The 27,904-nt window shown below is 37.0% G+C and overlaps 3 protein-coding genes across 9 annotated transcripts in view; 2 read left to right on the top strand and 1 right to left on the bottom strand.

Annotated features, from left to right (window-relative positions):
• Positions 58–7,933, top strand: C7H1orf146 (chromosome 7 C1orf146 homolog). 3 transcript variants are annotated; one of them, XM_021404448.1, is made up of 6 exons: positions 61–209; positions 1,089–1,201; positions 3,088–3,181; positions 4,263–4,431; positions 6,106–6,184; positions 7,811–7,933. In XM_021404448.1, exons 2-6 carry the CDS (start codon positions 1,133–1,135, stop codon positions 7,931–7,933), a joined length of 534 nt encoding a protein of 177 aa, XP_021260123.1. In that variant the 5' UTR covers positions 61–209; positions 1,089–1,132. The 3 variants fall into 3 exon arrangements, with proteins under 3 accessions (XP_021260125.1, XP_021260123.1, XP_021260124.1); XM_021404449.1 differs by lacking the exon at positions 61–209 and adding an exon at positions 220–497; XM_021404450.1 differs by lacking the exon at positions 7,811–7,933 and having other exon boundaries at positions 58–209; positions 4,260–4,431; positions 6,106–6,416.
• On the bottom strand, positions 7,924–27,679 carry GLMN (glomulin, FKBP associated protein). Of its 4 annotated transcripts, none has more exons than XM_021404443.1 (19): positions 27,592–27,679; positions 26,217–26,288; positions 25,435–25,560; positions 25,225–25,344; positions 24,196–24,304; positions 22,879–23,125; positions 22,306–22,405; positions 19,904–20,091; positions 19,407–19,460; positions 18,463–18,493; positions 17,985–18,074; positions 17,560–17,601; positions 17,374–17,447; positions 16,981–17,065; positions 14,243–14,352; positions 13,296–13,359; positions 10,660–10,783; positions 9,186–9,268; positions 7,924–9,061 (listed from the first exon to the last, which is right to left on the bottom strand). In XM_021404443.1, exons 2-19 carry the CDS (start codon positions 26,253–26,255, stop codon positions 8,954–8,956), a joined length of 1,794 nt encoding a protein of 597 aa, XP_021260118.1. In that variant the 5' UTR covers positions 26,256–26,288; positions 27,592–27,679; the 3' UTR covers positions 7,924–8,953. The 4 variants fall into 4 exon arrangements, with proteins under 4 accessions (XP_021260118.1, XP_021260120.1, XP_021260121.1 ...); XM_021404445.1 differs by having other exon boundaries at positions 27,563–27,622; XM_021404446.1 differs by lacking the exon at positions 27,592–27,679 and adding an exon at positions 27,553–27,591.
• Positions 27,663–27,904, top strand: part of RPAP2 (RNA polymerase II associated protein 2) — a 36,280-nt gene continuing 36,038 nt past the window's right edge. Inside the window, exon 1 of one of the 2 annotated variants that reach the window (XM_021404441.1) lies at positions 27,663–27,768. In XM_021404441.1, the coding sequence (XP_021260116.1) occupies positions 27,708–27,768 (61 nt within the window). In that variant the 5' untranslated portion in view covers positions 27,663–27,707. The remainder of the gene's footprint in view (positions 27,769–27,904) is intronic. The other variant, XM_021404442.1, reaches the window with a different exon arrangement.

Below are 27,904 nucleotides of genomic sequence, written 5' to 3'. Positions count from 1 at the left end.
CGGCGGGAAGCGCGAGCCCCCCCCGGGCGGCGGGAAGCGCGAGCCCCCCCCGGGCGGCGGGAAGCGCGAGCCCCCCCCGGGCGGCGGGAAGCGCGAGCCCCCCCCGGGCGGCGGGAAGCGGCTTCGGCTCGGGCGCAGCAGTGCTTCCTCTACCCCAGCTGCTCACTGCCCTGCGGGGCCTCGCGCTTTGCCCCTGTGCTGAATACCAGGTTTGTCAAACGAGGAGAGGCTCTGGGAACGGAAATTGGGAACGAAGCACCACGAGGCTTCGCACAAAGCCTCTTTCTGCTCAGCAGGCGGGATGCTTTGGGCGGGCACCTCAGAACAGCTGCACCCTGCTAGCGCGGGGCAGGGCGTCCTCAGGCACCAAAGCTCATCAGGAATGCTTTCTTGAAGTCGTTTATTCTTTCTGAACTTCGCTGTTACACCTTCAGATGCAAATTCATTTGAAGACCCGTGTAGATATCTAATCACCATGTTATATAAATAGCTCAGCAGTAAGTACGTACAAGCATCTTGGAGAGTTGGATTGTGCCTTGGGATCCAATCAGACAGCCCGCAGATATTAGTGCCTTAAGCATTCTATCTCCTCAATTAACAGATTACATTTATCATTTTTTTCTTGGTTAATTTCTTTTGTTATTGTTGTGGGATTTTTTTGTTTGTTTTGTTTTTCCCCTAAGCTGTTCAGAGGATTTGTATAATGCAATGGAAAGCACAGTAACGATAGCAGAGTGGCAAAGACCTAGGCTGCAGCAAGCGAGGATAGGCTGAAATCTAACAACTGTAGGCACAGAAACAAAGGAAAGGAGAAGAAGGAAGGGGGGAGGAGAAGGAAGAAAAAAAAAAAAAAAACAAAAAACAAAAAACCAACTGCTTACCCTTAGAATGCCTCAGGTGGGCAGGGAACTCCAGTAAGATACCCTCACCTCCCCTGCCAACCCTTAAATGAGGGCTGGGAAGGGGTGGATCCTGGCTCCACTCTTTCCCGTCACTCAGGGGCATTGCATGCACCTGAGCTCCCCTGGGCTGGCCCTGCCTTCCCACCAGGTGCTTCATCAAGCTGTGACTTAGCATTTCTGCTACAGGATTGCAGCTGACATTTCCTCACAGAGCCATTAAAACCGTGAAGATGACAGAAAACAGCAGGCAGGAGCAGTCAAAATGGATAACAACGGTTATTATGAGTACAGGTCTGCAGGTATGATGCCGTTTGCCGAGAGCAGCGGCTACCTAAGAAGCACTGGAAGCAGCATTTCCTATGTTCTGTACATGCACGCATTGTATGCAATGTCATCCAATATACTTCAAGGACAAAGCAGAGACATTACCTGAAGTTGTTTCTACCATAGCATTCACTGTTGTATTTTGTGTGGGTTTGTTTTTTTTTTCCCTAGCTACTCCTGTACATATTTAGCATTCTTGCCACTTTCTATTCTGAGTTGCACTGCTCTAGGCTTGTCCTCCTGACTCATTGTTTTTGCACTGCACTGATGCTGCTTTCAGTGAGTACTATAAATAATTCTAGCAGGGATGTTTTTAATTTTCTGAACTTATTCCTAAATGCTTTATTTTCTAGTTTACAATGTCAGTGTTGGGATAAACTACTACTCAGTAAATGTGCAGTTCAGCTTAAAATAGTCTTACAGATAGTGATTTATATTTATATCTGTTAATTTCAATTCCCCAGTAGAGGGGCTGTCAAGTGATAATTAGTTCCTGCAGCTGAGGCTAATTTCATGCCAGCTTGAGAGAATTTAGAGGCTGAGGGCTTTGACTCACTTTCAAGGGTAGCTTGCATGAGTTTGGCTAATGAGGTTACCGCTCTGTCTTTGCTGTGCAAATAGATGAATGGTATTGAAGTAATTCTTGAATCACCTCAGTTTAAAGCCTGTTTATCATGGGATGACAGCCTGTAAACTGTTCCAGTTTGGGAACTGTTTCAAGAGCAACTTAATCTGTAACAGGGCGAGAGGTATCTGAGGGTAGCGATCACATCAGCTACACCAGTGTAACTGGCTCTTACTCATAAGAATTGGTATGGACTCCCAGGGAGCAAAGATATGGAAATAACTTAAGTACAAGTCGAGGATTTTTTAATGAAGATATTGTTTTGTATCAGTTTTTATTAATTCTGCATCATGAGCTTCCTTTTCTACTCATGTAGCTATCCTTTTCTTAAAGCTGTTTCATATTTGCGTACTAAATAATTCCCTTTCAGCAGTGGCTTTGAAGCAGAGAATTTTTCCAAAATTGTAGTTATATCTCATACACAGTTGTCACGGCGCGTTCCCATTCCATACAAATGCAAAACATGACTTTTCTGGTTACTGTCTCCTTCAGGGTTCACTTGCCATCCTGACTTTATTTTGTATTCTTCCACTAAATCATTAAAGCTCTCCTTATGGCAGGTTGCCTACATTTTGAATGGGTAATCTAAAAAACATTTTATTAGCTAAAAAGGATTCAGCAGTTTAATCTTTAAAATGTGTGGGTCTGAGCAGTTTTTGCAGAGCATGCTGCAGAAGTGCTTTTTGCAGGCTGAGAAATATATCCAAGCCCACTCAGTTCCTCAAACGATTACACTGCACAGTGCAATGCTCCAGTTTTCCTGGCTGGATTGTGTTCTGTCAAAAACCCTTAATGAAAATCACTTCCCATACAAATCTTCTGAAATATCTTCCAAATGAAATGCTGACATCAATGCAAATAATGCAGTCTATTTAACTGGAGCCTTAGAAATACACGACTCTACGTTCCTCCCTTCTACAAATCCTATTTTAGCATTTATTACAAAAATAGACTGTAAAGTGTTTGAGCTCTTTTATGTTTTATGCAATGGTTTCCTGTAGCAAACTGAATGTACGCATACAAATCACAATTCAATGGTTTGATATCTTTCAAGACAAATATTCTGAAATGTAATTAACTGAAAATTTTGAATTAACATTTTCTTTCTTTTTTTACAAGTAAGATGAAAAGAAATTCCTAAGCAATGGTGCTAAAGTTCCTTCTATAACTATTCAGTGTTTTAAGAATATTTCATCTCGTTTGTTGGCTGAAAATAACCTGTTAAAATTTGTTTAGAATCATGAAATCTCCGCAATTCTACAGAGGCAACAACATCGAGTTCGATATTCAGAATCAGTGGAAATAGGCTCCGTGATTTTTTCTCTTTCTGGTACAGTACTTTGAAGTTTGTTTTTAAATTCCTAAACTCTAATGAGGCACAACATCAGGCTCTGTCGTAAGCTGTGATGAACTGAATAAAAGCTGCTGTCTGTGTGTGACAGCTTGGACTGTCATACAGTAGTGGAAGGAGCGGTGATTGCATATAAATCGCAGGCTGCAACAGAGAATTTAGTGGATTACATGTTGCCATTGGTCTCTATGTTGTATTTGATGATAATCAGCTGAACTGTTTAGTAAATTCTTGTAACTGAACAAATGTGTTGAATGCCACTTAAATATAAGACAGCCATCAAGATATTTAGTATTTGTGGCTGTAAATACAAGAGAGGGCCTTGGCTTTAATTGTCCAAGTTGAGTTTGCAGACCTGGTGGTACCGAGGGAGATGAGAAAAGGATTCTTGGAGCTGTTTTTATTAGGAAATCGCTGAAACTTCAAACGTGAAGCATCTACCCGTCCTTTCTAGAGCAGAGGATGCTTTAGGCAGCCAGATGAGATCCTTAACCTGAAGCTTTCCTGAACTATAAGGACTAACAAGGCAATGATAGGCCTTGGCTTTTGCGTCCTCTGTTGTTAAACCTCTTATGCCTTAATTTTGAACTTTGTTGATGGGATTATAATTTCATTTTTCATGGTAGACATCTTAGATCAATTTGAAGATGTTGCAGGTGTATTTGCTTATCTTATTTCTAAATCAGAACTGCTGAGGTCTTCAATCAGTCTGCATTTGTTCTACATTCATTCCATACAGCAGATTCTTGTTCCTGAAACATTTGCTTGCAAAGGCATTCAGATGTCTATGCTCTGAGTGAATTTAACACTTTTTTTTTTTTTAATGTTATGGTAGAAAATAACGTCTGAGTTATCTGTAGTTTTATCTTAAAATTCTAGTAATTACTGGCCAAATGTCATGATTGCATTAAACTGTCAAGATGCATGAATTCATTCACATTTTTTGTTCTACTGACTTTTAAACTTATGCTTGAATAAGAATTGCTTCCTGATTAGGGTATTTGTAGTGAGAAGGCTTAATCACATTACTGACACAAATTCGTATTAATTTCTTCAGCAGGTGTTGCATTTATACTAGCAGACATTCAAGACTTGCTTGTGAGAGGGGAAGAAGAGGTTTTAGAAAGAGTTCAGAAGTTTATAAGCATACATCGGAATAGTTTTCTGGTTCTGTCAGCTGCTCTTCATGGACAACAAGAATGGAATGTAATGTTTAGGATTCAGAGAAGGTATTATTTCAACATCAAACTTTCTATTGCTAGGAAGAAATGAAGTTTAACTGTTTACTCAGCAGTCTTGGATTCAGTTGAATTTTGGTTTGCTCACAGACTGGAAAATTAGCCAAAGAATACGTTTATTAATGGAAAATGAAAAGAATGCTATCTGACATGATAGTTAACATAAGGAGATGTTCCTCAAAAAAGCAAAAAACCTTCCCTCCAATTGTTTTAGGTCTATGTAATCTTTTTCAAGTTTTTCTCTCACACTGGAAAATGAGGCAATTTTCTTTTTTTCCTATTTCTTTCAGCATGTTTTCATGGTAATTTCAAAACAGAACACGTAAGTTTTATTCATAGGAAAAGGCTTTATTGTAAACTGTAGATTCTTTACCAGGTTTTAAAATCTGTTTTCTTGGAATAGCGTCTGTTATTCTGAGCTAGAAGAATGGAAATAAAACCTGAACATTTGCATTTTTCAGTACATACCTGCTCAGAATAGATATCAAATTCTGTTCCATACTTCTATTCAAAACTATTTTCTGGTAGGTACAGTAATCTTCACTGCAGCTGATTTTCACTCCTGACATCAAAGTGACTATTCTAATGGAGTCTTTGATCTTTACTTCCTTGAAACTAACACCACTTTCGTTACATTCAGGGCACACTGCCAAATGCTGATGAATAGCTGAGTGTATGGGACCAAATGTAGGAAATCCATTATCCATTTGCAAAAATTCCATAAATTTTCACAAGAGTTCTTAAAAGCTCTGCCATCATTCAGCAAGAACATATTTTTCAGCTGATAGTAATGCTAATGCTCAATCAATATTTCAACTGACCTTGTATGTGCACTGATCACTAATAAATGTGATGCTTTGGAAACATATTCCTTTTAGCAACTCAGTAATTTTATTTAAATGAAAATACTAGTTTTATCATTACGGGCCACACCAACTTGATGATGACAGGGCACAATTATACTTTAGATACATGTGCTTTATTACCAGCTGGCAGCTAGGAGTTCTGGCATTATAAGTAAATCAGTGACTGAGCTTTTGCACTGGTGGGGGTTGGAACGTGTGCTACATTCCCAAACCATAAATAATATGTTGGATTTGTTTGTTTGTTTTTTTAATCCTCTGATTTAATTATGTAGACTTGGGACTTTCTAATGAAATTGTTAGAATTATCCCATTAGCTTAATGTACATATTGCTAGATTTAGATAGTATGCTCCAAAGACGTAGTTCAAATCCTGAGGTATTTTTAGTACAATATTTGTAGATCCTTTCCTATGTTTTGTTGGTCATGGAAAAAATAAACATTTTTTACTGCCAATTTGAGAACAGTCCTCAACAATGCAACAGAAGAGTATTTTGTTCTCCCTGAATATATGCACACTTAAGAAATTATGACTGACTGTCAAGGAGTCCTAGAAACAAAAAAACAAAACCTTCAAAATCTCACCTAAAGAAATGGTGTAGAGATGGGATAGGTAGGTATAAAAACAGCGGGAATTCGCCTGTTGCCTTAAAAGATAAAAGCAATCTTATTCAGCTGAAGATGAAAGCAACCTGTGGTGGAGACAAAGAAGTTGTTTACATTATGTGGGAATGTTTTTTGAGTTTTATGGCATAATTGAACGTGCACTCTGAAAGTAACCTTAATTTATTTTGATGTGTAGATTCCTCGGAAGCAATTTACGTATAATACCAGTTCATAATACTGCTGAAACTGTTAAGTTGATGCTAACTATAGCTAAGGTAAGTGTAGTTAAATATAATTAAAACGATTAACTCCTCAGAACTTCAGAGGTATTTTAACTTGGAAAACATTTATTTTTCCTTAATGGATCTTTCTGCATCATACTGACTACAGTCATAGAATCATTTATGTTGGAAGGGACCTTAAAGATCATCTAGTTCCAACACCCTGCTCTGGGCAGGGTTGCTGCCCACTGGATCAGGCTGCTCAGGGCCCCATCCAACCTGGCCTTGAACACCTCCAGAGATGTAGTATCCACAGCTTCTCTGGGGAACCTGTTCCAGTGCCTCACCACCTTCTGAGTAAAAAACTTCCTTTGAATATCTAACCTAAATCCCCCCTCTTTTAATTTAAAACCATTCCCCCTTGTCCTATCACTATCTGCTCATGTATGAAGTAATATTAAACAATCCATGTTACATCTTGAGGTGGAACTGTTGCTCAAATGCTTTAACTGAATGTTTAAATTACTGTTAAAGGTAACTTTAGATCAATAGCATGCATGAAGACAAATGAGCTATTTAAGAGTTAATTCAGCTCTTATTTACCTCTGTTAATTTAGGATGTCACCATGCTTAACCCAGAGAAGCTGTGGACATTCCCTCCCTGGAGGTGTTCATGGACTGGGTGGATGGGGGCCTCGGCAACATGACCTAGTGGGTGGCAACCCTGCCCAACAGATGGATCTAGATGATTTTAAGGACCCTTCCAAACAAAGCCGTTCTATGAAATTAGAATGTCTTCATTTCACTTACTAGCACTGAACCGACATGAGATGAAAATGAGACCTAAATACGTAACAGCTTCTAAAGTAAAGTAGTAATAGAAAAACATTAGCTATTGGCAGATTTTTAAGTGACGCGCTTAGTAATACATTATTTCTATAGGGTAATGAGTATAATTTATCTATGTAACAGCAACATATCCTGTATGTATAAACATCCTCATTGAAGCCTGAATTGCTTTAAATAACATTTTCCATGAGAATTCCATCTTAGATACTATCTACAACAATGCTAGGACCATCCCACATACAAAAAATAAAAGCAGCAGGTTAGAAAGCACGTTAGAAACTACATCTCATCTATTGTATGGTAAGAGTTGATAAATGCTTATTACAACATGGAACATTGTATTTTTCTAACTTTGTATGGATTCTGCCGCTGTCTGGCCCAGTTTCTTAATGCAGCATTAACCTAAAAGCTTTTAAGATTATTGTTGATCCTGTAAAGTTGAATCTGTTCAGAATGAATACACCACAGTTCAACAAGACAGCCCCATAAGAAGTCATGTACATACCACAAATATCTCAGTTGCCTTTACATTATTACTGATACAGTACAGAGTCAATTCAATGAGCTCTTGCAAAAGAGTCCCTAATTATCATATGTCCTAAAAAATAAAATTATTTTGACCTAGGATAAGGGACATGGCCAAAGGAGCAATACCATGCACCTAGTCCCAACCTACCACACCAATTTCTGTAGAAATACTATCTGGATAGGCAGATGCAGTGCTGATGGAACGAGTTATTTTAGGACTGGTCTTGCGGCTTAAGAGATACTGAGTATTCATTTTTCAGAAAGTGAATGTGTCCTACTCGTAATATTTTTCTTTTCTCTAAGATGAATTCCAAGCCGCGTGCAGATGATGTTTCCCACAAAATGGCAATGACAAAAACCCACATAATAGGAAACAGTCCAGTCTGGAAGATGCTTCAGGAGTACCAGCAGTTGCATAGTAATTAATTTAGTGGGGAGTTTTATTCATAAATACATTATAGCAGCTATATTTTAAACAATATGTAGAATATACTGTTGCATTTAAAAAAACTATATATACAATTTATGCATTTGGAACAAATTTATATTAAATAACTATACAATGAAAAATAGTACACGTTATACCCAATATGTTTTCTAACAAAATAAAAATGTGGTTTAACAGCGCTACAGAGAAGTCACCCTGATCTTTGGTTTGATTCTGAACTTATGCATCCCCATGTTTATAATAATTCCTCAAAATATGTCATGTATCTTAAGGAAAACTTTATCATTATAGATAATGATGACCAAAACAATTTCAAAATATGGGTTTCCCGTATTAAAATAGTTGTGTATAAAGCCTTACACAGTGCATTATTAAACACAAGTTTTATCTGTTCTGTTACTGAGTTTTAATGTCTTACTTGGCTCAAGGCTGATGTGTTTTTCTTTAAACCTTGTTTTCTTTGCCTTCATCTGTTATCTACAGCTTATAGACCTGTTTGTAAATATAGAAGCTTGTTTGTGAATATTAAGAAGTGCTAATAAAAATAACTATTCCTTTAACATTGCTTTTTAATTCATGGCTCTCCAGGTTACTTTATAAAAATCTTCATAATTCAGATCGTCAGTCAGCAAGTTATCTAAAATACCTAGAAAATGAATAGAACAAGAAATGCACAATCATACATTCTTGCCACAGCATAAAGACAAAAATGGCTTGTAGATATACTTTCTATACTTTAGAAAAAACATCAAGTTCTGAAGAAGAACACTTTAGTAAACAGGCCATCTCTGTGAATCACAGACAAAAACAACAAAAAGTGTTGTTGTTTTTTTTAAAAAAAACAAACAGCAACAAACATGTGAAGAGCAGGATTTGCAGTTTTTCTAGAGGCCGCTCTAAGCTACTCTATAAAGGTTGGTATAGCCTGCTTTTCAACTCAGGTCTAATGATCCAAATGATCTTGCAGAAAGTATGTTAACTCAGATATTTCAGTTGACCTATATATTTTCATCCATTACAGCTTTTATTTTCACTTCAATGAGTTCTTCTACTCGAGCTAGAACACTTTCTATTAAATCAAACGTGAAGAGAGCTGATTGTAAGACCTGAAATGACAGAAGAAATTAATGTTATTTTTGTTAGAACAATGGATTTCTTTATTGACTGTACATGTACATTTGGCTCCAGACTGAAAACAAAATTTAAATACTTCTGGAACTGCAAACTCACCTCAAGTTGCATTTCAGTAGTCATGGCAGGCATCTTTTCCCCACTAACAGTCAAAGAACAAATTGTGTTAGAACTGTGTGCCTCTGTAGAAGGAAAGAACCAGACATCAGGCTGCTGTTCCACCTAATTTTTAGAATCAAAAGAACTTTCAATATATTAGCATTTATGGACAGTAATTGTTAAATCAGAAACATATAGACTGAACAAATGTTGAACAGGAAAGGTACTGAACTTTGAGGACAGGGTGAGCTGGATGTTATCTCTGCAGTTTCTATATGATTTATGACTGCATTAGCAAACAGGCAATATCTGTAAACTTAAAACAATCTTATATAGCTAAAATTCTCCTTAAAAAAATGTATAATCTGGTTGGTTTTTTAGATACATTTTTAATAGTTTCACATCCAGATATAGCAGGAGATTCTACAGCTTAAATTAACAAATCCCAAGATGACAGACTTACTTAACTTCAATCAAGAAAAAGGCTGCAGGTTTCTCTGTTTCTGACAGACTACTTATTGCAGACAAAACTACAAGGACAAATCTTGAAACTGGGGGGAAAATTTCAAAATTCAGACTATGTACTTGAAATGTAATGTAATGCTTACAAAGATTATACACTGGGGAGAAAGACTAAGCCATTTATTTTAATGAGGTAGGTGTCCCCCCCCTTGAAATCAGATCTCTATGCTTTGTCAAAGGCTAGAGACATGCGAGAAACTAAAATGAATCAGGAAGCTTCTACTTTAAAAGGACTCCCTTTAGAAAGATATCCACAGGTTATCTTCAGAAAAAAAAATCCCTTCACTCTGCCTTGTACTTACGTAGTTTATAACAACACAGAAGGAAGGATAAAGGATAGGACTAGGAGCAAAAAGCTGTACTGACATTTCTGGCAGCAGAAGTAATTTCCTTGGGCTGTCTTAATTATACTGAAGACCATAAAGGGACAGAGGATCTGACATACACAGAGTTGGCCTAAAGCAGCTATAGCTTTAGAAAGTATCTGCTTAACCCTGAGCAGAATTTGATTCTATATGTCAGATAAAAAAAATCCAGAATGTAATCCTTCGGGCTTTCAGACACTACCTATTTGCTGCGTGAATTATTTCTTCTCTTGTTAGCCTCCCCACACCTAGTATTAAACCTAAGGGCTATATATTCACAGAGAGACTTAGATGTTCCTGCCTAACCTTAAAATCGAAAGTATAAATGCAGAACAAGGTTTGAATGTCTTCATATGACATTTCTGTCTCCAAAAGGTTTACAAATGTGATGAGAGATAAACAAGCTCAGATTTTTCTAGCTATGAAAAGTATTGATATCAAATATAGCAAATGCTGAAAAATTATGTGAAACCTGGAATAAAATCAATACTTAAATAAAAAATATGTATCTATAGAGCATTCACCAATTCCTTATTTCCAAAGTTTCTGAATATGAATGCTAAGAAAAAAAAAAAAACACAACAAACCTCTTCTGTTTTCTTTCTTATTCTTTATTTCTGCCTCATAGTGTGCTTTTGACATATTGAGTCCAACATGCAGTGGTTTTAAAAAATTTTTCTCAATCTTGGCAAGTGCAGTCCACACACCAGTCTATTCAAAGAGAACAGCACAGAAGGTTGCAAATTATTTTTAATGAAGTATCACTATGCTAAGTTTTCAAGCAGAATTTTTTGGACTAGTCTTTAATACATAAACTTCTGTAGTGGGAAGGAAAAAAATTAGACTTATGCACTTAAGCACACGTAGCAGGGTGACAGGTATTTAAATTCCTATCCCTCTCTTCTGCATTTTCAAAATCACATCTTGAAAACTGAAGGATGAAGTAGTGAAGAAAATGGGCAAATTTAGTATGTAGGCTGGTAACTACAGCAATGGAAATGCACATTTTCAACTAATTCTTGTAAATAAAGATGGAAGGATCTTGATAAGTTGGCGACACGTAGATAGAAGCCACTTTCTAAAGCTAGAATCTGTACAGTCAGACAACGTAAGTCACAGATTCCTCTTAATTCAGCAGCAAAACAGCATACATGTTTGAGTTAACATTCCTGAATTAACACTGTATTGCAATGACAAGAGAAAGCTATGGTAAATGTCATGCTCCTCAAATATGTAACTCTTGTCTATGTATTGCATTTAGTTTAAGAAGCACTTTAGGAACGTTACTGGGTATGCTGCTAAGCCACCTTTGCATTCTCAACTGTCACAGTGAATTACATTCTACTAGTATGTAGGAACAATATGTACTTCCTTTTATTGTTTTTAGAACATGTACCAAATATGGACCATATTCCAATCTCCCTTAAAACATACACAAAAGTATTAAATATTTGCTTACTGCAGAATCAAATTCTTTCATTAGTTGTACCTACATTGCTACTACCCACTAAAAAGAGTTCAGACTTGTCACCGGCTCTGTTGCACTGGAAATTTGGAATTTGCAAGCAAGTGATGACCGCCATAAAGGCTTTATGATCTAATTAGAGATACTGTCTTCCCAACAGTTGTCTTCCTTTAAAATCACTATATACATTTATAAAAATTTCATCTAGAAATATAAAGTGTTCATAAACACATATATTTAATCAGAAGCAAGCATTAAGCATTCTACTAGAGTTAAGATTTTAATGAAATCCCTAACAAATCATAATTTTTTTCAAAAAGCTGTTATATTGCTATGCTCTCTATTTATTTATGTCCTTAGGTGCAGTAGCCAAAGTGACAGATGAACCTCCCCTCCAGTTTGGGATGGGTGAAAAGAGTTGATAATAATGGCACTCAGGAAGCAAGAGATATGAGGGAAAGTTGCTCAAAAGCAAGGCTGTTCAAGGTTACGCAGCATGAGAGGAAAACCCTGCTTTGGTGCCTTATAAGCATGCAGTTACAACACTGCTGTAGAAGGAAACATAAAGCAGTCTTTGTGTCTTTAGATACAGGAGCCATTTAAATGACTCCTTTCCTTAGGCAGGATCACCAAAGGGCAGGGTAAAGATGATGGAAATAAGAATTCTCAATGTTATATCGTACCGTTGATTACAAGGAACAATTAAAAAAAAATTAATCAAAAAAGACCAGTAATTACTTCCACATTAATGGTGCTAAAATGAAAAAATAACTATCCAGAAAAATCTGATTTTCTACTTGATTCTTGAAAGCGCTTGTTACGCAGCAATCAAAACATCCAAACTAAGATGAAAGGAATTATTTATTTGTGTTCCACTTGCACTGTCTGAAGGGAGCCAAAGGGGAAGTCTGTAAGAACTGGCATGGCTTAAATTTAAGGAAAAACTTCAGAAAAATTGATGTAATTTTCTCCTCAAACCATAAGGACATTCTTTATGCCAAATACTAGATGGTAGTTACAACAATCGTGTGTGCTACTATGTACAGAGTTTTAAAAATAAAAGAGGAATTCTTTCTTTCCTTACAAAGCTATGCATGTACATGAAGTACAGCAGACTATAATGGGTGCATAAGTTAAAATCCCTCCATAAATCTGAGAAACTGATATAGTCTACATCTACTTAATTAAATAATAAATTAGAAATGCAAAATTGAAAGCTATTTTTACAATTCATTTTCCTGATGCTGTTCATAATCAGTACCAACCATATTATTTTTCCATTCAAACACCATTGAGCACTTACAAAACATGTATTCACAGAATCCAAAGTGCTCTAAAAGTGGATGAGAATTTTTCCTGTATTTTGGTATCTCATTTTCTCCTAAAGTCAATTAACCCAAACCATAACGTCAACAAACTGGGGAAAAACAACAAATTACCTTAATTACCTGCCGGTTAGAATATTCATCTGACCATACCATTGCTCACTGAGTTCAGGAAATGCTTTAATGCACTTAAATAAAAGGATTAGCTTCTTTACTGTAACAGTTAAGTATGAATGCAATCAAATTTCATCAGAATGAAACAGAATATCACGCATCTCCAAATACAGCTAAAATACCACTTCTGGATTACTGACCATTTTGGAGAATAATCCAAAAACCACGTTTATGAATTGAGAACAACAGTGTTCACATGAATTCTGCTCAGTCCACAGCTAATCAAAAGTCAATAATTTTCACATCAATTAGTACTTACTTGATTATCACTTTCACAATCCTTAATGACTAAATATCTCAGTAGATTTAGTGATGCCATAATCCTGTGAAATAAAAATATACCACCGATCACTTAAAGTGCAGATATTTATTACAGGGATAATAACTTAAACTGTCCCTTAGCCAGACACCCTAAAATATACATTTGTTCAAAATGAAGCCACTTATCTGTTAAGCAGTATGGTTTAATCAAGAGCACAGCAACTTCCCTGTTACAAGAGAAGCTGACACTCTGCAAGTAAGATTAAAACTGGCAGCGTATTGGAAGGTCAATGATTGTGAAGGAAGTTTTCTCAAGAGGGAGTCACATTATAAAAAATTTGTAATATTCATCACTGGTAATCCACAGTTGATTTGCAACTAGTATGACAAGGTTTTTTTTTTTTAATTATTATTTTATTGAAATTTTATTTCTGCATGCTTTTTATATATGCTTTTTCTCTTGCCATACTTTTTAGCAAAAACCTTAGCGTTTCTTCTATATAAATATCATTTGCTGTAAGTTACATTGAGTAATTTTTATACCCCTGTGAGGAGGCACACCACATTTCTTTCGTTCCTTATATTGCTAAAGTTATTCTTCTGCTTCTGCAGAAAGCTGACAAACCATACATTCCTGAAAGAATAATGCTTTACCAGTTTGTTCTGTAACCTGACATCAGACCTTATACTCTTGGGGAACCCAGAAGGAATTCCTTTCTTATTGTCAGCATCAATATAATAGCACTGTCACATTTTTCTATACAGAGTTAGTTGAAAGGATGGTTTAAATAGGTGATCATTTACATCTCTATTTCAAAAAATCTAAAATACATTGATGTTTTCACTTAGTTACGTTATGATATACCTCTCATTGTAGTAAGGTGGTCTGAAGACTTCTAAGTGATTAAAAAACAAAAGAAGCCTCTAACTGTGATTACAACTCACCTATCTGAGTTTTGGAGAAGATCTGTCTCAGCACCTTCAGGAAGCAAAAGCACTAAATCTAGAAGGGAGATCAGGTGATGTCCTGCAAACCAAATGTTGTCATGTGCCTTCTGAAAAATGATACAAAAAGTTTAGCTGAGTACATAATTTAAACCTTAAATTGAGGTATCTTAATTAAAACTTAAGTAACTGAACATAGATAATTTAATGCTGAAGGGTCTAGAGGGCAAGACATAGGAGCAGCGGATGAGGTCCCTGGGTTTGCACAGCCCAGAGCAGAGGAGCTGAGGGGAGGCCTCATGGTGGCTGCAGCTCCTCACAGGGAGCAGAGGAGCAGCGCTGAGCTCTGTGCTCTGGGGAGAATGACAGGGCCCGAGGGAACGGCATGGAGCTGTGTCAGGGGAGGGGCAGGTAGGGTGTTAGAAAAAGCTCTTCACCAGAGAGTGGGTGGGCATGGAACAGGCTGCCCAGAGCAGAGGTCACAGCCCCAAGTTGCCGGAGTTCAAGAAGCATTTGGACAATGCTCTCAGAAATTTGAATTTTTGGGTGTCCTGTGTGGAGCTAGGGGTTGGACTTAATGACCCTAGTGGATCTTCCAATCAAGATATTCTATGAATCACATGAACAATTCGGGGAAAACAGAAATTAAAAAAAAAAACAAATGCTGGAAGAGATATTTTGTTATTATTATAATTATTATATGTGATCAAAGTACACAAATTTGTCTTTTCATCATTCTCTACTCTGCCTCCCAAATTGTTCTTTTCAATTTCTGTAGAACAGATTTTCCACCCCTTTGTCACATCACCGTCAATATAGTTAATATTTACAAACTGAGGAAATTGGACGAAGCTTTTTTTTTTTTTTTTTGGAACAATTACCTACCTTTAACAGAGACTGCATTAGTTTCATAGTACTGATACATCACCTTTTATTTTTTTCTTTTTTTAAGACTATCAAAGTTTTAAAAGGGTTTTTTTTGTGTGTATTTCTAAAACCCCAATTCCTAGCAATGCTTGCTGAAGGACAACTTCACCTCTTTGGTTCTTTGATGGAAGAAACATTTTGTCATTTTCTTTTGAAGGAGGATAAAGGAGAGAGAACAGAAGGGAAAATCATTCAACAGCATAAGATGGAGAGATTAGGTTTTGAAGTGACACGACATAATAATCCTGATGCTGTCTGCATCACAGACAGCCCACTTGTTATTTTCACAAAAATTCCGCTAAACTAGACCAAATTATGAAGTGAGTAGAGGAAGAAAGGCAAACAATCAAACAAAATAACTTCTTGCACTTGCTGAGCAAAGCTTGTTAAAGACTTGCAGCTATGCTAGGACTCTCAGTGAGAACTGTTGAGCCTTCCTGCACAGTGCTGACTGAGCAAGTGAGTACACCTCTGAAATTTTCATGGCCTCTTCAAAAGGGTATTCCCCATCAGTACAACAGAGCTGAGAGCTGAGTTATTTTGCAAAGATCCCACCTTGGTGAAGTCTTTACGTCAGACAGAGGTGCAGAAGGTCAGATAAAGAAATATCACATACAGGACAAAACTTAAACAAGAGGAAAAAAAAGACAAAGCCAGAAATGGATTGGAAGGAAAACAAGAACAGTCGTCTGTGTTAAGTCAGGTCAAATGAGGAATGTGGAAAGACTAACACTAGCTGGGCAGTGAAATAAGTTGGTAACAATTTTCTGTTGTTATCCATTTCTTTGTATCTTCTCTATAGCAGAATTCTTTGCAACAAATCTAGAATATTTAAGTCCATTGAATGAAATTTGTAAATTATTTGCCTTTTTGACAGCTAGGGTACTCTACAGAGAAGAAATGTATTAATAGAATTCTGAAGCTGCCTAGTCAACAAATTCATCAGCAAAGAAATTTCAGAATATGTTTTACCTATTCAATTTTAGTGCAAGCTCTTTTTTGAAGAGTTCTCATGGTATTATCTTCTTTATCCCCTGCTGATTGAATATACAGGACAGACTATGATCTAATAAAAGCAGTTCTCTGTTTTATATAATAATTATGATATGAATTATGAATGTGTTGTAATATATAAATTTTATGATTAAATATGCATAAGTTTACTGTATTGTCCTATTTGACGAAAAGGAAGACCTTGGAGATCAAATTTGCTTTGAAAAAGGCCTTAAGCAGTATAAAGGAGAACAGAGGAAAAAGAAAGAAGTTAATAATTTACTTTTTATTAAGTTTTCCAATTTCCTTCCATAAATGATTATAAAATATGAGCTTTAAATGGCTTTGATCTAGCTCAACTCTTTCTGATGAATTCAGCATTTCTGAAACACTCATAGTATAATGCTGAACGTCATCATAAAACACAAGATAAAAAATAATAGTTCTTTCTGGACTGCAACATTCAAATTATATTCAGAAAATGAGGAACTGTGAGGATGAAATAAAATATCACTCTTTAAGTCCTCTTTAAGGACCGTGTTTTTTAAGTACAGAGAATGCAATAATAAACTGTAAAAAAAAAAATGCAGTAGGATCGTGTAATTTAAAAGCGCATATGATGAATCACAATGTAAAAATACACAAGCCCAAAGAAGCCAAATCTATATTATATCATTTCCCCATCTTATGCTTCCATTCAGCATGTGGTTCGTTTTTCTTTTTTAAATGCATCACTCAAATCTTAAGTTATACATATTTTCTCAACTTAATTCAGATACAATTTTGAGAAGACAATTTTTTAATAGTAATAGCCTTACCATTAATGATAAGTGAATCTGATCTTTTATATTTTTAATAATGTATCCCTCTACACCAGCATGGTTGCTTGTCTTCAGTAAACACCTTCAAACAAAAAGAAATGTTATATCTTCAAAACTGCCTACATCATTAGCTAAAGACATGGATAACACTACGCCTTATTCACTAAGCAGGAGTTTCACCCCAGAAAAAAAAGATATGTAACTTTTCAACACTGGGTTACATCTGACAGCCGATTGTATGAGAGACAACTGACATTCATTATTTATCCACCAATTAACATAGTAAAGTTAATGTTTGGTTTACCAGATAGATAAAAATGGTTTCTGACCGCTTGTAAGTAATGAAGTTGCAGAGCGGCTTGTACTATCTACAGTAATTTGAATCCATACCTGAATAACGTATATTTTCCCTCTGCTTCAAATTTATCTATGAACAACTGCAAAATATTCAAACTCTTCTTTCTCTAAAAAAAACAATCATATCCGTATTAAATGCTAATAGTAACAAAAAGACATTATCTGATTCATTCTACTTAAACTCAGCACATAAATCATTCTGCAAGTTTTAGCACCTACCAGATGATCTATGGGACAAAGGGTCATAACTTTCACCAAATCCTGCAGTTGGACAAAGAAAACAAATTCTAATTACAAGTGCATTTTTACATCACACTGAAGAAAATCTGGTCAAGATACTAACAAACAAGCCAGGCCATGAACAGTTGTGTCCAAAAAAAAACATAGCCAAGCAGCACAATTGCAAGGAAGAAGCAAAAAGTAGCAAGAGCTACCTAAAGAATATTTCAGTTGTCATTATAACTTCATCCTGCAGCATGTATCAGAGGACAAACAATTCAGTATAGCATGATGCTATAGGTTTCAGTTTGACAACACAATTGCATAAAGGTTCAGCAGTATGTCCTCCCTCCAACACCTAGAAAACGGCTAGGTTTTGTTTATAATCAACTACAAAGGCAGTTCTGCACATTGTTTCTTGTTACCTGAGTCACATTAATAAATTCTCTGAATTCCAAATACTGATGGAGAAGGCCATTATCTTCCATTCTCAATAAACAGCTCTCAAACAGATCCTGCAGGTGGGAAGAAAAAGCAAACAACTGGCAACACTTTGCATATATACAAGACGTTGATCTATACACTTAACATTTCATGGCTACATCTACCTTTACTACAATTGCTCTTTCACATATTCGGAGCTCCTAGGAGCTGTAAATTTAAGTGGCAATGGTAATTTAAATGTATATGAATGTGTGCAATGTTCAATAAATTTATTTAAATTTTGTTCTTCAGTTTGTAGGACTGAAGAACATCTAACTAAGCCTCAAAATATTTCTGAAACTGCTACCTGAACCATTTGTACCTTTCTAAAAAAGAGAAACTAAAGTTTTACAATTGCTAACAATGAAAAGAATAAGCAGTCTAACAATGAAAATTTGATTAAAGGAAAGGTAAACTTACAAGTCCTTTAGATAACATAGATTCTTCTGTTCTATAAAGAAAAAGACATCAATTTGTAAATTAAGGAGACACTTAATGATGATGTTTCAGATGAAACAATGGAAGAGATGTCAGAAAGGAACTTGGCCCTTAACAATTTTCATTCTGATTTCTAAATATGATGTCTTTGTTATGTCTCTCAAAAAAATTGTTAGAATATATTGACTATATACCATAAACAAAATTTGCAAACTAGACTCCTCCCTTTAGGGTCAGAACTGTTTAGTTTTTTTCCCTCTTAATATTTCTAAGGTAGCAGCTCATATCCCACAGGTATCAAGATATTAATTAACTAAGAAAATGAAACTTTTTCCAAATTGTTCTATGTGCATAGATAGTTCTGCAAACCAAAGAAAAACACAGCAAATCCTACAAGGAAGAGGCTGAGAAGCTTTGTTTTACTAGGAAATGATAAGGAGTCATAATTGGAAATTTCTCCTCTCTACAGCAATGCTAGACACTATTTGCTCAACACTGCTGCTTATGGAAGGCAAAATAAATATACAGAGAAGTCTGGTTTCCTCTAGAAAGAGAGACCTCTAATCAGGTTGTGTATCATACCAGAATACATTCAGTTAAGCACTATCTTACAGTCCTTATTAGAAATAAACCGATACATAAATACAAGTAAATATACACTAATTATTCTGCCTTAATTTTGAATTTTTAATAGATTTTCTAAAAACAGTAAATGAGTGTTTTAGACAGTTTGTTAATGCTCTTAGAAAAAGAGAATACCATCTTGTCATAGGGCTTGCAATTTTAACTGACAGCTTTAAAGATCTCTGAACTTATCTGGCATAATCAAAATTTGATTCTATGAATTATTATAAAAGTCCAGAAATAAACCATAGGACAGAAAGTTTCCTCTCTTATCTGGAACTCCAAATACCAAATAATCCTACCTTTTCAGCAGCACTTCAATATGTGTCATATTGCATTGCAGAAGGTATGATGGACTAAAAAAGAAAGTTAGGTTTATATTGAACTGCATAAGCCACAAACATTTTCACAACTAATACATTCGATAGGATTAGTCCTTTTGCAAAAATCTATAGAAGTATATTTACAAAATAATAATTCTGAAATAGATACAAAGCACTACATCCAATTTCCATTTATAATCCATATGTGGCATCTATGTAATTTTAATACATGTTAATTTTCAGCATAAAACTAATCCTATCAGTTTCTTTAAAAGGTCAGCTCATCTACAGTCAAACTGTAATAGAGTAATCTGCAGGACTGTTAAACTACATAAATGATATATGCATCAATGTTGCCAAAAAACTAAAACTGCTGAAATAGTTTTCATTAATAGCTATTAAAAATAAAAAAGTTTTCTTTTGCTCAGAACTTTCCAAGTACTAACTTCAAATAAGTGAGGAAGAACAGCTCTTACCTAAATACCATAGGAAAGCAATTGATACCAAAATGCTGAACAAACATCAGATATGACAGACATGCCAAAGAATCTGCTGAATTCTTTCGCTCTATCTCCTCAAACTCCTGATTCTCCCAGTAGGATCTTCTGATTTTATGATGTAAAAACACTAGTGGCATTAATTCTCTCATATCCACCAAAATGTCCTAAAAAAGAAGGTCAGATTTCATTTAATTGCCTTTAAAAAATCTGCATGCCTAATAAATTACAAAGCTTAAGCAGTATTTACAGTAAAATAATCTGAAGTAAGGTATGTAGAAATCACTGTAAGTATTTTGTGAATATTTATGATACATACACAAACAAAAAACCTTCTGGGAAAGATAAATACTGTCAGAAAATAATGCTACTAAGATAGCAAAGTCAAGCACTCAAAAGTTAGCAAAAGGTTTAATAAAGGTCACCCTGCAAAACCCAGTTTGGCTCTATTATCCACAGATGCTATGAATAATAATGGCTTCCTGATCACATTATGCCACGAGGTTTGTGTTTTTCATAGAATACTCAGTATTTTGCTCTCTGATCACCAAACACTACACAACACAATGATTACCTGCCAAAGGCAAGCCCTGTTTTAAAGTTAGAATTGTTCTGTACGGCCTTTCCAGCAATTCGTAGTGTGATGACAGCTGAGAACTTCACAACTATGATGCATGTGGTTTTTTCCCCAACACATTTACGTGGATTAAGAATTAGTGTAATTTCTACTGTATGGATTATAAAGAAACAGAGGTTAATTTACCCTTCCAGGGTTGTCCAAACCAAACATCCAAGACCTGACATTTTGGAGAATGAGGATTACACAAGACGTCACATAGTCAAACATGTCTTTACTGACCTTAGCCACAGTACTCATTACCCAATTCCACAAACAGCAGAAGTGGATTTCTTGAGAAAATGAAGAAAAAGTAATTCATATTTAGCATTGTAAATGGTTTCAGACTGTGCCCACAGGAAAGGCGGGGATAAAAGCCAGTTTTTCAGAGCAGCCTTAACTGTCTTAACCTTTATATCATCTTCTGGTCATCCCTGCCTCCATCACTGCACATCTTAAAAGTTCTGCAATAAAAGAAGCAAAGATCTCACAGGCAAGCTTCTCCTTCAGTGCACAGCCCTAATTAATCCACGCAGCAGTCCCATCCTACACTGACTGAGATATGCTGTGGAAAAGAAAATTGAAGTGATCATGACAGAAAAACTAATTAAGGTTGGAAACAACCAAAAGTTTTGCTAACTACGTAGTGTAGCTTGACTTTACAATCTTAACACAGGGATGTAAAATTTTGCGTGCATAAAGTCTTACATTTTTAAAAACAAACTGGAAAAGAAGCAGAGTTGCATTGCATAGCAACTTCCAGACTTCCTTTGCGTGCATGCATACACACACACACACACACTTACACGTGCTTTCCTCATCTCAGACGACTTCAAGTCTTCCTTTTGATATTTGTCCGGTCTTAGCGTGCCATTCCATATCCCTAGGAAAACCTGATCCAGTCTCTCTGCTTTCCCAGGACTAGTTCTCCCCCTACACCACATAAGAAGCTGCCTTTTTTCTAACTCCCTGGTTGATAGTTCGCAACCAGTTTCAGCCTTCTTCCTCAGATAGTTGGATTTCTTCAGTTCTTCAGCCAGCTTCAGTCCCCACTCTACCTCTTCTAAAACTTCCATTGCCCTCCATGCATTCTTCAGCTTTTGTCATTTCTGTGTGGTCCCTCCTCTAACCAAAGTTAACAAGAGAATAAATTCCAAAGCTCAAATTTAATTCTATTACTTCATAGAGTCGATATCAAAATAGGAACAAGTGTATCCATAGTTACTGAAACAACTTAATTGTTGCTATGCAAAATGTTCAAAACCAGAATAACTGCAGATAGCACGGAGTGGCCACGACCACACTGAATTTCCAGCAATAGCAGCAACAGCAGCCAAGCAACAACTTTTATTCCTTAACTGCCACCTGGCACGGCACTTTAGGCAAGTAAGAGATTTCTGCACGCAAAATTCGGATTAATACTTAGATTTTACCTTTGCTAAGCAGTAAAGACAATACTTCAAATATTTAAAAAAAAAATCATACTTAACCAAGGAAAAAGAAGCAGTTAAAACAAAGTAGCAGCTGCTGATTCAGGGAACAGTCCAAACCAGCTTATCAAGGAGCAAAACTGCACCTGTAAGGTTTATAATTTCCAAGGATGGAACCTTAGCCTATTGCAGACCTTTACATACCTGCATTATCTTCCAGGGCCTGGTAAGCCATCACACTAAGCAGTAACAGAAATGAAATGAACTTCCTATTGGCAGTTCAGAACCACATGACTGCTTTGGCAAACACTTCAATTCATTTTGATTGCACTTACTATAATTTCAGCAGCAAAATGCCGAAATGGATGTTCTTCAATGCCTTCCAGTTGTTCAAACTGAGCTGTCAATAATGGGTATTTCAGGCTTTTCATACAGCTGAAAAAACAATAGGTGAAACTTATAAAATCTCACAGAGACTACAGCAATGTCAACAATGGCCAACAACAAAGTCTATATTCATTTTGGCTGCTGCTATTCCTGATATTCCAAGAACAGAAGAAGAAAATGTCTCTCATAAGAGCATTTCTTAGAATTCACCTCCAGAATAGGATTATCCTCACTTTTGCACCTTTGAGTTGAAGCACAGGACTACCAAATCAGCTCCATATCACAGAGTCTAATATTTCTTCACCATTTCCTTGTACTAAAAAAATATTTTTACTATTCTTCCTTCACTTCATAAAAATGCAGAGGATTTTTTTTTCCTTTTTGAAATACACCATTAGTTTATATGTTGGCAGCACTATAAAAATATTAATAAGATTATTTATTTACTGCACGTGTAATAAATGTCTACTATTCATTTTGTTTCTTTATGGGAATATATTAAGCTAATAGTAAATACTCACAACTTTAATAATTCTTCTTTCAGCTCCGTGTCATTGTATTCTGATGACTTTTCCATGTTTTTAACAACTTCATTCACAAAAGGTTTAGCAAAGTCCACCACTGCATTACAACATTGACAGAGACCAAGTTTATCTTCTTGTATTTGTTGTTTTGTATAAGGTACAGGCAAGGGAGTAAGCTGATTCATAATCATGGCCAAAGATAAGCCCACTGAGTAGGCCTTCTTGTTCTGAAGTTTCAAAAGCACTGAAACAAAGAGAACATTTTGAGACATTAGGTTAATTTTTGCTGGAGGAAAGTGTGAAGAACAATGGGACTATACAGAAAAGCCTTCACTTCAGGGGAGCAGAAGGACTAATACCTCAATTCAGATGAACAAGTCCAGCAAGACTAAACAACATCATCAGCCAACATATTTCACAGTAGTTAATATGACCGTACAGTTGAGAATGAGGTATTACAGTAGTCTTGCATTTCCACACATTCCTCTTTTCTCTGTTGCAAAGTCATGAAGACTGAAAAAAATTGCCTTTCTAGGACTAGTCTAAACAAAATAATACCCATTTATCTGACCTGGAAAACCTCTTTACAATGGCTTTTCTGCTTTACTCTTTCTGTGCTTGACAAAAGACTTTTGGTTGAGATCTGACTCTTCATGAAGCAGCTCAGAGCTGTGCTATACTCTGAGGCAAAAACAACGTAGGGTCTCCCAGACTGAGGAAGCAGCACAAGTGACTTTCCATTTAAACTGAACTCGGTGCACACTAGCTGCAGATCGCTTATGCAACAAAATACATGCTTCTCATTATCAAAGTGCTTCTCTTGTTAAATTCTAACTTACTTCAGTAACACAGCTCCGAGACTGCTACAACTGGACTTAAACTTGATAAGAAGTGCGATTCAATTTCACATACCAAGAGAGAAACGACTCCTTATTACCTATTTAACTAGTATCTCAATCTACATTTTTAATTTTTGTATGCAAAACAGAAGAATGCAGTTTTTCAATTCGAATATTTCAACCTGTTTCAATTACAAATAGAATTTTTGTAATTTTACATTTTTAAATGTTAAATAATGAATTCTCCAAATCTACGAGCCCATTTAATTCTATTTCTGTAAGAAGAATATGAATGTTTTACAACTGCAGAAAATAACCAAATTTTGTGAATGAAGAAAAATGTTGCTTTTTCAACTGAGGCTATCAATCCTATTGAAAATCTTCTCAAATTACTCCAGCAAAGGCTAAATTAATTTGATAAATAGCTGTCTTTGTCAGAAAACTTTTGTGTGTCACACAAGAAAGTAAATGTTACCTGTCTGCAAAGGTTGAAGCAGTAACATGATAGTCTGGCACACTTGCTCTCCTGATGTCTGTTCAATCTGCTCAAGTAAACCCAAAAAAAGTTCCTTCGGACTGCATAACTACAAGAGATGAACAATATGTATGTTTTAATCATCATAGTTATAAAATATAAAACAAACAGGAGAAAAAAAAACCATATCATAAACAAACTACAGTGCAGGAATTCCTGAACATTAAGAAAACAGATTAGAACACCCAAAATAATCTTTAAAGAAACAAATATGAAACAATAAATACATCCCTATAGTTAATGTACTTTTCTAAGTGTATATGCATGTACACTTTCATATAAGCTGAAAACACAGAAATCAAGTTTAGTGCCATTAGATTTTCTACACTGTATAAGCACCTCATAGTACTTTAGCAAGAAGTTATGCCTTAGTAGTAGAGAGAAAAGAAAAACTTCAGAGTGAATTTCACCTGGTTTCCAAATTGTTTTCTAAGTAGATAAATGAAAAGGAACTGAAAGGGAATTTCCTACAAATTTAATCTTATTTTCCTATTACTTCATCAGAATCATCAGATACTCACTGGCACAGCCTGAATCCTGCCAGAGTCCACTAAGTGTTTGGACAACGCTCTCAGACACAGGGCTTGAATTTTGGGTGGTCCTGTGTGTAACAGGAGTTGGACTTGATACTTGTGGGTGCCTTCCAATCATTCTATGACCTGCCACAGACAAGAGGTAGCCTTGCTGTGGCTACACTAACTGCAAAAGCTGGCCACTAAGAACTTTGTATTGGACGATGTCTAGCTCCATTTTGTCTAAAATTCTCAAGATTTAATAAAAAGTTAACTACCTCTGAGAATGCTATCGCTGCGTCTACTTCAGATAAAACTGGCCGATCAGTTTAACAGTGATGTGGAATGGACAGAAGAACTCAGAAGTATTCATGTCCTGTTTTCTCTTGAAGTCAGAAGGACTTTCTGCCCCTTCCTTACAAGTATCTTATCACAACCATATATTTCAAAAACATACCTGCACCAACTGATCTAGTATCTTCAGGCAGTGTTCTCGCTTCTCATCTTCCTGTTTATATACTAAAATACATCTAATAAGAGGAGAGATGAGATTCCAACCCATATTCTTGATGATAACCTACAAATCAGATTTTCAGAGAATCAACCAAAACTGGACGTTTTCTAAACGCAGAAGGATCACATTTATGAAAGCCAAACTTAAACTCACCTTATTTTTCACATTTTGAATCACTTCTAATAACTGAGCAGCATATCCATCTTCTAAACATTTCTGACCTGCTACCTGAAACAGATTATAATCTTCTCCTCTAAAATCAGCTTCTTCCAGAATTTGCTATAAAGAAAATATGCGTGTTTAACTCCTTATTGTTAAAAGGTAAATACAAAAATAGGTAAACATAAGCTTCCATTTCAAAATTAGACGTAGTGTCACTGTTAACTTCTCTTTTAATACAAAAAGGATAATACGTAAGAGGTTACTGAGAGCTATCACAGAAGATAAAGCATTATTTCAGTAGCTATTTCTAAGTCTGAACTACAGTTCGTTATCTGGAAGATGTATCTTCTCCAACAATCTGCTGGTGATATGGAGTACTGTATCCTGTTTGAGTACAGTATCCAGTTCTGGGTTCCCTAGTACTTCCTCCCCTGTGAGGAAAGGGTGAGCGACCTGGGTCTGTTCAGCCTTGAGAAAAGAAGACTCAGAGGTGATCTTATTAATGTTTATAAATATCTTAAGTGTGGGAGTCAAAGGGACGTGGCCAACCTCTTTTCAGCAGTCAGTGGGGCAAGACAAGGGGAAATGGCACTTAATTACACTTATTTCTCCAAGAGGCAGAACTTGGGATAAGCGCCATGGAGAAGTCAATGAAATATGGAAACAGAACCCAGATACCAGTGAGGAGATCTGCTAACAAACGTCTTGTGTTTGGAAGTCATAAAGTGAAACTTTCACTGCTTGCATTTGTGACTCTTATGAGAAATACTTACGCATCTTTGTATTATGGCTTGAAGTTCATCAACTGCCATTATAGTTTAGCTTTGTTCTTCTGGCGTTGAAAACTATTATGAATTAAAAGGTGCAGTATTAAAACACATTAAGTAAATACAGAAATTAAAAAAAAATCATGCTATTAAAAAGAGGACAAACAGAGAAATGAGAACAATCTATTAGCTACTGCATGGCCACGTACACTGACAACTGCAGCTAATACACTGCACATCTGGGCTCACTGCGCACCGACCACAGCTCCCCATGCTGCACTTTCTGTGTGCTCTCACGAGGTGAGCACTCTGCCCAGCTCTGACCAGAGCACTCTGCCTGCTGCTTGGGAGGGGCACAGTGGATGCCACCTTGCACCAGCGGTGTTTTCAGTCCATTCAAGACTACATATGCAACATCATTTATTTACTTGCAATCTCTGGGTTGGCTGATCAAGCAGCCCTTTATCTCTAGGTACAACAATTAAAAACTTCAAGTTTGGGGGTTTCCGTTTGTTTTTACAATTCTGAGTAATTTCTTCTGCCTAAGTCTGGTTATACAACCATTGTGCCTACTGATCACCTCTGCACTTGGATAATTAGCAAACCATTCATCAAAGCACCCAGACTTTGCATTCTTACAGATACCTCAACGTGCCATCCTCCATCTTTCCTTTTGAACTTGACCTCGGCTACCTAACACAGCACCTGGATAATCACCTGTGTGGATATCTACGAAACCCAGTCAACTCACAACAGCATAAAAACGTGTGTGTGCAAATTTTAACGCTCAAGGAATATATAATTCCCTATTCTCAGCTGCCTATTTTAACATTTGTACTTCCCTGCAATCCAGCAACATTCCCAGCCTGATCTTTCAATTTCACAATTATCACATATTTCATTAATGCACACTGTACTAGCAGCTCTTCATTGGTGAGGATGTTACTGAGCCTCCCAGACCAATTTAAATACGCTTCTGGGTGCTGCTGTTTTTCCTCTCCAGCCCTCAGACACATGAGGGCACACACCGCGCTGTGGGACCTGCCCGCTCAGCTCCCACATGCTCTCAGGCCTTAAGACTTAACCCACTTTCTAATTACATCTTTCCAGTGGTTCCAGCGGCAAACGTACAGCATCGAAATAATAAGAAACTTTCTGCTGTTAATACTCAGCACTCTCCCTCCTCTAATAATTACATTCCTCAGCCTCTTCCCCAGGTGGGGTGCAACATACAGGCCAGTACAAGGGGCTGCTAACGTAAGCCTTTAACCAAGGGCTGAATTAAAAACAGACAAACGCAAAGACACCGCAAGAAGCCCGCTCCCGCCGCCGCTCCCCGCACCCTAGCGCACCGCGCTCCGCCGCGCTCCCCCGCGCCCACCGCTGCCGCGCCGCTCCGGCCGCACCGCGCTCCCGCCTCTCCCCGCTGCCGGTCCGGGCCAGGCCGACGCGGCTCCGCCTCCGGTGAGAGGTCAGAGGGAGGGAGCCGGCAGCAGCATGATGGCGGACGGGAAGCCGCAGGGCAGTGCGAAGGGGAGGCTCGGTCGGCGGCGCGCAGGTGAGTTCCGCGCCGCGCTCCGCCCGCCCCGCGCAGTGCCCGCGCTCCTCGTTGTACCGGGCAGCGGGGAGCAGGACGGCCTCGGCTGGCGGTGCAGGAAGATGCCGCGAGTTCAGGGCGGCTCGGCTCGGCCGGG

This window comes from Numida meleagris, chromosome 7, assembly GCF_002078875.1.
Source record: "Numida meleagris isolate 19003 breed g44 Domestic line chromosome 7, NumMel1.0, whole genome shotgun sequence".
NCBI lineage: Eukaryota > Metazoa > Chordata > Aves > Galliformes > Numididae > Numida > Numida meleagris.
Note: the sequence above shows the minus strand (reverse complement) of the source record. Positions and strands in the feature narration are given on the sequence as shown.